Raw genomic sequence first — 10,860 nt, forward strand, 5'->3', positions numbered from 1 at the left:
GCCACAAACAAACATTCCCCACCACCCCCTGCCACGTGCTTTGTGATGCCCTGGTGTTGTGGGATTTTTTTGGTCATTTTTTTTTTTTTTGATGGTTGGGTTTTTTACCCCTTTGATAAACAGGGACAAATCTCACATCTCTGGCATAGAGAGAGACAGAAATTCCTTCTCTCCGGTAATCTTCCCAGCTGTAACCCGAAACAAATTCCTTCCTAGGTGCTCCAGACAAGGCAGAACTCATCAGAAACTTCTCACCTGCTTAGCCATGGCTAGTTTCTTCTGTAAGTACTCAATTTGTTCCTCCACTGCTCGGATCTTGCGAAGGGCATCCTCATCAGCCATCTTTTTACTCTCCTTTTTCTCCTTGTCTTCCAATTCTTTCACCCTCTGCCTCAGTTCTTCCAGCTACAGCAAGGACAAAACAGAAGCGACACTAAACAAAAGAATGTGGCCTAAACATTATTAAGAGCCCACTTTTCCCACAATTCTCTGAAACTCTGAAGAAACTGCCTTCAAAGCAAGGGAAAAGATAACCCACCTTATCTTGACAAGACAGTGTATTACTGGCAGATGGACAGCTAATATGGGCTGCAAGGCCAAGATCTTGATTTCAAAACCTTTGAATATTCCATAGCATCTCCCAAAGGATTAGGAACAATAGACTCTTGCAGTTGTATAAGTAAGGATATATGGACAGACACCATTGCAGGACGGCCAAACCTGGTCAGTCACACTAACTGGCAAGAGCATCGGTGACTACGAGCACACTTATTCCAGCAAGGTAATCTGACTGAGGACCCTGTCAACTTGAAAGCTACAGGGGGCAGGGGTGAGTGGTTGGGAAGGAAGAAACCAGAAACAAAATACAGAGCCACAGACCTGACAAAACAAACATAGAGACAAAGACAATAAACCAATTTCCCCAGTCACAAGAGCTGATAGGCTACCAACAAACTACGGACAGCACTTCTGAGGAAGATCAATCTGGAGTTTGCAACTGGTAAGACTGTAAACCAGGGGTGGATCCTGGACTGGGAGGGCTTTGGGAATCGATTCAACCATACAAACTCAGGAGACACGTGCAGAGGAAGGGAGAGCAAGGATGAACAAAGTGGGCTTCGACAGCAAAAGGGATAAAATCACGTCTAAATTGTGGGTAGTCAGGACACACTTGTCTGGCTCAGCCCTGAGCATGATCACCACAGCATGTCCTATCTTCTTGCATCTTATTTAATATTTTCTTAACTATCTCTGTGTAATCTAACTCTCTAATCCATGTGTCTGTGTACTGCATGGAGTAAGTGCTAGCAACAGGTGAGACCCATATGTAAACAAAATAAGAGGGCCCAGGATCACAGGGGTGTCAGACAGACAGAAGGGCCATATGGTACTTGAGGAGTCTGTGAATGCATGTGTGCATGCTTGTGAACCAAGACATCTTTGTGCATGTGCCTGCACTAGTGACGTTCCATCTCTAGCAGCTGAAGGAGGAAGGTGACTTGTCTGTTCATGCTTACGTTTTGAGTCCTATAAATACACGTTGTTGAAGGCAGCACCTTGTCTGTGGCAGCCTGATTGGTGTGTCAGTGTCCTCTGTGTGCACGTGTCTCTGGCACACATGCTCAGCTTCACTACTGGTTAAATCTGCAACTGAGAAAGCATGAGCAGTGTCCCTCAGCACGGACAATGGGATCATCCCTTCTCAGAGGAGGACAGCCCAAAATCTCCCTGTTCACATCCAGAGCATTCCAATCTCTTTTCTAAGTGACCAAAATAAGAAGAGGAACAATTTCCAGTTTTGAAGACAAAACAAACTCAGTTTAGGTCTGAAAAGAAGTTTTAAGTAACATGCTAAAGAGAAAAAGGGGGGAGAAATGAGCTTTACCTCAGCTTTTGCCTTCTTCTCAGCTGCCATCAGCTGTACTTTGTCTCTCTGCTCTTTAGGGGCAGAGCGGTACATATCTAGCAAGAGCTTCATCTCCTTCTGGCTCTCCTGGGCCTTCCTGGAGACAGGGAGACAGACCACTGTGAGAACACAGCAGAAAAGCTGCACTGTTAAATATCTAGCACGAGAGTCAGAGCAATATTCTCTCCCTCTCCCACACGGCATGCATAGGGAGTCACCCTCGCCTCATCTGACACTGGTAACGTAAAATAGCCAAGGACTACAGGCTGGAGGCTGAAAAGAAAGATGTTGAGGCACATGGTTTGAAATGTCAAGAGAGATGGGGAAGAAACACGTACACTAATAGTAAGCCACCAACTATTCATCTCTGCTTTGGTGCTAATCCAAGACAGCGAAGACATAATTGTTACACAATTGCTATAACAAATTGTACACAAATTGATACAACAGCAACAACTAAATGTTCACACCATGAAGTATCTGTTTGGTAATTCACACTTTACGGTGTCATAGAAGGAATCTTACTACATTGCCCAAATCACAGTCAGATACAGGAGGTGACAGAAATCTCTCACTTCAGTGAAGCCAATTTCGTAACAGCAAGCTGCAAGTCATCTCACACAAACTCGCCAGTTTTGGCAATTGTAAAGCAAGAAAGGGAGGGACAACAACTTACTTCAGCTCAGCCTTCAGCTGCTTGATCACTTCAGCCTCCTTCTTTCTTCCATCTTCATGCTTCCCTTTCTCCTTCTCTTTGGACTCTCTCTCCTTCTCGGATTCCTTTTGCTTCTGCTTTTCCCGCTCTCGTTCCTTTTCCTTTTCTTTCTCTTTCTCTCGCTCCCTCTCTTTCTCCTTTTCCTTCTCTCGTTCCCGCTCCCTCTCCCGCCTCTCTCGCTCTCGTTCCTCTTCATCTCGTCTGGCCTTCATTTCACTAACATCTTCAGAAGCAGCCCTGGGGACAGACACTTGGGCAGAAGGATCATCAGGTTCCTGTTTGATCTCTGGAGGTTCTTCCTTTGTGTCTTCAGTGCTGGACTGGGACTGTAAGAGAGCACTACCACTGCGAGAACGTATCTATTTGGAATAGCAAGAAAGAAGACACAGGAGAAAACAAACCACTGAGCTCTGAGCCAGAAATCTACTTTATGCCCTTTCCCTGGTATTCCCACATCCACACTTGCCTGCCCCCTCCATAGCTGCTACTACTTTTCCAAAGAGCACTACAAAGGGCTACAGCTACAAAGGAAGACCATTTGGTAAGTGGAAGCACTTCCTCCTCATTTCCGGCATTTCCTGCTTTGATACCTTGCTCAAGTCGGATTGGGCCTCTCTCAGTTTGCGTTTGTATCTTAACACCTCTCCCTTCAGCTGGTGGTTGTGATTTTGGAGGCTGCTGATGAGATGACGCATTTCCCGATTAATCGGGCCTATGGAAATGGAAACACAACTGTAACAAACCACACTTTTGCCAACCTCCTGTAGGACTTTGGTGGAGAACAAGCTAAATGACAAACAACCAAAATAAGACTAATGTCATTCTCCCCACACAATAGAGCAATCCAACACATCTGCAGAAAACAGTCATGTGACTTTTACAGGCAACCATAACTCCTTGTAAATTCTCAGTTCTAATTTCCCCTTAACTTTACTTTTTGTCCCATGTTCCTAAGGGAAATGTGTCATGCTACCTAAAAATCTCTATTTTAATGCTACTTTAGAAACAACTTTGTCCCATAAAACACACAAAGAGCTTTGTTTTTTGAGAAAGAGATTTGCCAGAACAAGTATTTAACAGTAACAAAGAATCAAACCAAGTGTTTTACTGCAGCGAAGCCTCTAATGGGCATTGAGGGATAAGGGGAGTTGTTTGAAAAAAACCTCCATACCTGCTTGTTCATTGGCAGCAAGTGTCTGTTCAAACTCTATCCTCAACATCTCATACTCCTTGCGGACTTGTGCCAGGGTGTCTTCAAGCTGAATCACCTCTGTGCGTAGTTTCTTGTGAAGGCTGACCTCATCTCTCTGAGGAGTAAGAAGGGGACAGAACTTGGTGCTGTGACCCTGGAGTACCTCTCACTTCATCCACATAACATACCAAAACAGGAAGATAAATTTCCTAAGCATTCCCAGAGACATTCAGAACCCAGCAGTGATGGTCACTGGGAAAACAATGTTCCCTAGTCTGATGGAGGAGAGGTGCTACCTCGATTAGTTCCACCTGACGTTGGTGTGTGGTGCGGGTGCCATGAAGCAGAGTGCGGGCCTCATCAAGGTGTGCCTTCAGCTGGAGACTCTCATTATAGAGAACTGAAAACTGGGACTGCATGCACCGATATTCTGGGGTCTCCTTCACAGCCTCTTCCACTGCTCGCCGCAGCTCAATCTAGTCAGGACACAAGAAAATGCCACAAAGAAAAATTACCTCCTTGTCTTCGGTATCTAATTTTGCAAGGTAGGAGAACAGTGAACCAAGCTGCCACAAGACAAAAGCAGAATTTTAATAACAACTGCTGTGAAGCAGACGCAAGGGATATGCTTCAGTATCAGTTTTAAAAGTCTGTGCTTTCTCTATATGTACTAGGCTGTTTCTCTCACAGTTCTGATAAGTTTTTGATTCTCAGGTTCTGCAATAGTTTCCCTCAAAGATATGAGCTTGAATATCATGACACACCTTTTCAGTGGATTTACTGTAAAACTATAATCACCTAAATCAATAAAGATGGACACGGAGAAGAGTATGATATCAAATTAGAGAAAATACACGTGTGAGTAGGCATTATGTTAGCTTTCTCTCAGTAACAGACGCAAGGACTGAAAGGAAGAGAAGTGAGAGAAAGCAGAGGTAGAGAAACTGAATTTCTCTTACCAAAAAAAGTTAGCAAATGATTGTGACTACCAGCAGTGAAACAGACACATATGTACACACACACAGCTTAACACTAAGTAAGAGAAAAAGAGGGTTGTGAACCAAATAGTCTTTCTTTCGAAAAACACTCATGTGGATAAACAGAAATTAGAAGTGCCTCAGGAAAGTTTCTGGAATCCCATCTGTGAAATTTCAGTTATCAGCTCAGACATAACAGGATAACAAATCTATTGATCTCTAAGATAAAATTTCAATTATTCTCTACATACACTTATCTATGACTACAGTCACAGCTTTTTGAGATACCTCCTTCAAACCAAAAGAAATTCATACACTGTTTCCTATCTATCCATTCTACCACAGTGGGAATGATTAAAGTTCATCGACTCTTTCAAGAGTCGAGCTCTACCACAGAAGTTCCCCAGTTTTTTCAGTTCACTGGTTCCACTTGCATGGTATAAGGACAAGGTGGAAGAAGGGTCAATATTTGTAAAGAAGTGAAATTAGTTTTAACTAGACATCATTAAATGCACTGAACAGACCAGAATGGAAAACAGGAAATAAGAATCCCCTACAATTTCCAAAGATGACCACACGGTGTCACCAATGCATTGAACTGCCAGTGCTGGTCACGCAGACTTTCTGAATTGTACATAACATAACCCAGCGAAAGAGCAAGCATGGAACAGAACAGTATGAATGAGGCTTTCTGGAGACACAGTTCAGCAAGACACAGGGCAACCAGCCACACAAAACACTTTCATCCTCAAATAGGTAGAGATTTGTCACCTTGAGTTTTTCATTCTGTGTTGTTACTTGCTCAAGATCCTGGCGTAGTTCCTCCAACTCATTGAGGCGATTCCCAGCAAGCTCTTTATTCTCTTCCAGCTCTGCGTTCATCTCTTCAAACTGTTGGGGATAAACTGCTTGTAAATCCTGTTCGTAATATATCTACTGAGGGTACTAATTAAGTAACTGTTTATATAGTAACAGATACTACAGATAGAACACTCAGATAGCATTACCAAGTGAGATAGAGTCTACTTCCGTCAGGTCTGTTCCGTAAGCAGGAAACAAACACAGATGAAACACTTGCCCAGAGTCACACAGATTGGTGGCAAAGAAGGGATCTAAATTCTGTTCCAATCTGTGGCTCTACACACAAGCTCTCCTTGACTTTATTCTTCCCTCTGCCCACAACCAAGCCCCTGGCATTACCTTGCGGGCATTAATCGTGATTGTGCCTCCATAGAGGCTACTCCCAGCTCCATACACCTTGTAGCCTTTGGAATTTACCTGCAAAAAAGGCAACATATTTCATCAATACCCAAATAGGTGCTATGACTACCGACAGAGCATATTCAAGCCCAAAGACTGTACACTACAGATTCTCACTTCTCACTGCAAATTACAAGATGATGTCACACATCTCAAAACTACACCAAATTCTCTGGTTTCCTGGCAAAGAGGACGGTGCTTACTCGTTCCAAAACATCCGCTAAGTGCCGGTTGAGCCTCTGCTCCCTCTTGCGTATCTTGTCAATATCCCATTGAAGGTCATCAATCATAGTCTCCAGAACAGACACCCGAGATTCTGCTGTCTCCACCCTCTCTTGCAGCTTGGAGAACTGCAATCAGAAGAGTGTTTCAGCCAGCAGATTGAATAGAATCAACATGTTCTGAAACCGCTCAATATTAATTTTTCTCTTATTCATCATAGCCTGAATACATGTGCTTTCCACCCAACTTTTGCTGTGATGACAGACTACTCAGTGAACTGTCCTGTATTATACACTGGCCAAATACAAACACAGTAATGAAAATAACACAAAACTGGAAGTGGGAAGAAAGCAAGAAGCCAGTAATATCAGAGTACCAAGGAACCCACCTCAGCTTATTCAAAGGTTTGGGTTTTTTTTAAATCTTCTCAATCCATATGTTCACCTATTCTACAGACCACTGAAGTGCTTCATGGTCTGCATTAATAAAAATTTTAAAGGAACTGAAACCAATGCTGCCAGTTACGTGAATCTCTTAATGACTCGGATCATCTTTAATTAATATCATTGTGTCGTAATTAATGTCATTACCCTTTCATACATGATGCAGAGAAACAAAGGAATATGAAATGACAGTGATGTCAAGTATCTCAGATGTTTACACAACCACCTTAGCATCCCTTGCCACTTCCTCTACTCTGCTTTCTTTTAAAATTAAATTAAATCCATTCACTGGTTTGGCTATACTCTCTCCTTCAGTGATGTAACAAGTAAATCAATCCAAATTACCCAGAAATCTACATACAGTTCTTCAAACCACAAGCCTTTGCACAACCCCTGTCTAGAAGGCAACTTTCAAATCATGTTGCTCCTCTCTTTCAAGGCAGTAACCTGCTTTCCGAACTATGGTAACCACAAATTATCTAAGCAGGAGCCCAAAGCAGATTTCTGTCTCTCTCCTTATACCTCCTGAGACATGATTCGGTGCTTCTCCTGAAGAACATCAGCCAGCTCCTGCAGCCTGGCATTTTCATGTGAGAGGTAGGTATTAAGCTCCAGGACTGCTTCTTCCATCAAAGAAATATCTGAAAAATGCATAAAAGAAAAGAAAATGAACAGAAATCAAGGAAGATTGCTTAATTCTAAAACAGCAAAGACAGAAAAAAGACAACAAACAAGGAAACTTCTGGTTTTAAATTCTGCTTACTGTACCTCTCCAGCTGGTGGTTGGCAAGGGTCTTATCTCCAGCCACACAGAGCTTTGATTTGCATTTACTAAGCATAAGTCCCTGCAGTTTAACATGCTACTCAATTCCGATGGTCAGTTACTATCCTCTGATGTCAGAGGTTGTTCCAATTGTGCCAGTATCAGCTACACAGAACTTGCCCTTATAACTCAGAGACACCCTAATGCAGATCAAATTCACGTGCAAACCTGCTGAAACAGGTGGCTTGAGCTAACATACCAGATGACAAGTACAGCAGCTGAGTACAGGCTCACACACATCACAGGGATGCCAATGCTACTGCAGAGCTTAAGAACGCCAGCTAAGGACAGCAATGGTTTGCTACGTCAGTGCTAGATTTGCCAGAGCTTCTCAATCAGAGCATATAGAACGCGTGGACAGGAGGCAAATCAAGGGTGAGTTGATATTCCACTTAAATTTTCATTCCACAGATTAAAATTCTAACCTTAAGCTAACAATTTTTTTCAGAGCATCACCTGAGTGTAAATTGAACCTGCTACATTAATTTTCAGAAGCTAGTCATTTGGCTTTTTTCTGTGGAACTCTGCTTTGTGTTCAAAACTGACAGCTACACTAGGCATACGACAACATTAAATGGCTACCGTTTTTGCTCAAAACTCCATGGAAATAGAGGTTATTCGAACATCTTTTGCTGAAATGCAAAAGTGAGGAGTCCCACATCAGTTTGCAATACTGATTTAACTTCTTCACTTGTAAGCTTGAGGCCTTTCATGCGGTGGCTGAGGACGGCTGGGCAATAAGGTTCAACTGTAACCTCCAAATTCTCAGGGACATGAACACACTGGTGTCAGAAACAAGCCTTTCCTTAGCCCAATACATGCAGAGTTCTCAGCATTCAAATTTAGAGGCACTTATAATACATTCTAGTACTATACTAGCATATAGTACTAGTCTTTATCAGAGGTTTTGGTTTTGAGTTCGGAAAGATAAAATAGTTTATTTTGGAAAATAACTGAGCAAGAGAAAGTCTAGGCCTCAACGCTTACAATGCAGAATCATGTCTAAACTGAGGGTAGATGAGGATTCTTGAGTTTCAGCCACAGATCAGCCACCTTGGTCATACCTCCACTATTCAGCTTGTGGGATAGCACATCGACTTTCTCCTGCAGCTTGTCATAAATCATCACAATCTGGGCAACAGCACGGCGGGAAGACTCTACACGCTCCTGCAGCTGAGATTCTATCTCCTCACTTGTGCTGCTGGCTAGAGTGGCTAGAAAGGAGAATGCTGGCTCCGGTCCTTCACCTGGCAACAGAAAGAGGTATGAGAAAGTAGATGTGCTCTGGCAGTTCACCTATTGCTAGTCTTCACTATCAGAGGCCCTCTGTCACCCTTCAGAAAAGGACCTCAACACTGTCCACAGCTGAAATTCATCTTTTCCACTGTCCCCAGCCAGGTGTCTCACCCCGTTCCCTTTCATCTTTGCGCTCCTGATTACTGTCCGAGTCTGGTTCAGGTTCTGGTACCACCAGCGCTTTTCTTTCAGACAAAAGGTCTCCAAGACCTTGTTCAAAGTCGAAGCGCTTAAGGATGATGCGGATATTTTCATCAAACTGAATGACGGGACAGGCAAGACAAGACAAAGAATGGATGTGAGTTAAAAAGAGTGCAGTGGAACAGGAGAAGAGACGAGAAAATAGTGTACAGAAAATAACAAAGCGTGTTACTAACCTGATTCCAGTATCGATTGATGATCAGCAGAGAGGCATCATCAGTGGCCTGTCGACGCTCCAGCTTCTCAATGTGCTCCCGTAGCTCATCTTCAATGGCTTGCCGCTGGTCCAGCATCTCTGCTAGTTTCCGGTTCTTGGTCTGTAGGGTCCGGATGTCCATCTCCTCCTGTGCAGAAGCACAAGTCAGGGCACAATGCACACAAACCAGAGATCACTGGGCTCATACAAAAGGCAGAAAAATATTTTTGTTTCCAGATGGAAAAAAGCAAGAGGTTGAGTGAGGGTGCAAGGAAGACATACTGTTGAAGAAACGCCACCAAGCTTAATGGTCTCCACTGTGGTCCCTGAATCTTCAACTCCCGCTTTCTTCTCTGGAGGTGCCGAAGGGCCAGGCTCTCCAGCTGACCGTTTGTTGCCAACTCCAGACATGGTGGCTGAAGCACACAGACTACTGCCTTCTCAAAGATCTTCCTGAACATTAAAGAACACTGCTTAGAAAACCAGCAAACACACACCCACACAATGAACTCACTTTAGAGTTTTTTAACATACTGATCCATCATGGTATCAAGACACATAACACAGCACAAACCATATAACTAAAAGGTTTTGGAAAATACTTTTTGTGAAACATTAAGTCTTAAAAGACACCACCAGGATAAGCACTGCAAACAGAAAGTTGATGAGAAAAAAATCCACTGCTTTGTAACGTTAAAATGGAAGCACTGTACCTTATCACACTCTCTGGAAGAAAATCTTCATGCAGGTTCAGTCTCTGCTTTTTTGATCTCTCTCTGTATTAACAAAAATTACCTGGGTTAGTTAGACTTCAGCAAGCAACTGAAACTGTGTATCTGTGGCACCAGTTCACTTCATACCACCCAAACTGTTCTCACTATATCAGCATTCAAAGTCAGTTAGAGCCGAGGGCAGCAACACCTTGAAGATGAGCCTTGTGAGAGCTTACACAGAGATCTCACAAATGCTACAAAACTGAACAGCGATTCTCAACCAAGGTTTGTAGAGACCCCTTTGAAGAGTTTTCCTGTGTTTCAGGAAAGACACAGGCATATTTGAAGAGTATTTATCCCCAGGTTAATGCAACCTGAAAAGCTCTGGACTACTAGTTACAGAACCACAGAACAGTTGAGGTTGGTATGGATCTCTGGAAATCCTGAACAGAGCAGGGTCAGCCAGTGCAAGCTGCCAACAGCTTTGTCTGGTCAGCTTCTGAGTATCATTTACCAAGCATTTTAGCTTGGCATTGCCCTTCACTATATGCAAAATAATACAAAGATTATTTATAAGTTACTGAAACAGCAAATATAGTGAACCTGTAACCTGTCTCTTAACGTATTAAATACATCCCAAAATCAAAAAATAAACACAGACAACTTCCACTTCACAATTTCCCTTCTTTTAGCTACAGAATTCAGTGGACATTGTTTTTAGCTAGAAATGACTAGACCACTGGAGGGTGTGGGGGGAACAACTGTCACTTAAAAACAGCTGCTCACTATCAGTCCAGTGAGCCACCAGTGACTACTGCCTTTCACACCTTTTGTCCACAGACAAAATATTTCCAGCATTGCTTTCTGACACCATCCCTCACAGCTCTAGCTAAACCTCTCCCCTTCCTACTCACTT

The 10,860-nt window shown here is 43.0% G+C and overlaps 1 protein-coding gene across 1 annotated transcript; it reads right to left on the bottom strand.

Annotated features, from left to right (window-relative positions):
- Positions 1 to 240: 240 nt before the first annotated feature.
- Positions 241 to 9,701, bottom strand: RNF20 (ring finger protein 20, E3 ubiquitin protein ligase). The gene is made up of 14 exons (XM_010136992.1): positions 9,514 to 9,701; positions 9,212 to 9,379; positions 8,946 to 9,093; positions 8,603 to 8,785; positions 7,238 to 7,356; positions 6,254 to 6,400; positions 5,991 to 6,068; positions 5,562 to 5,681; positions 4,110 to 4,289; positions 3,793 to 3,928; positions 3,212 to 3,333; positions 2,583 to 2,980; positions 1,886 to 2,003; positions 241 to 405 (listed from the first exon to the last, which is right to left on the bottom strand). Exons 1-14 carry the CDS (start codon positions 9,640 to 9,642, stop codon positions 241 to 243), a joined length of 2,211 nt encoding a protein of 736 aa, XP_010135294.1. The 5' UTR covers positions 9,643 to 9,701.
- Between the last annotated feature and the right edge of the window lie 1,159 nt (positions 9,702 to 10,860).

Source organism: Buceros rhinoceros, unplaced genomic scaffold (genome assembly GCF_000710305.1).
Source record: "Buceros rhinoceros silvestris isolate BGI_N320 unplaced genomic scaffold, ASM71030v1 scaffold41515, whole genome shotgun sequence".
Classification (NCBI taxonomy): domain Eukaryota; kingdom Metazoa; phylum Chordata; class Aves; order Bucerotiformes; family Bucerotidae; genus Buceros; species Buceros rhinoceros.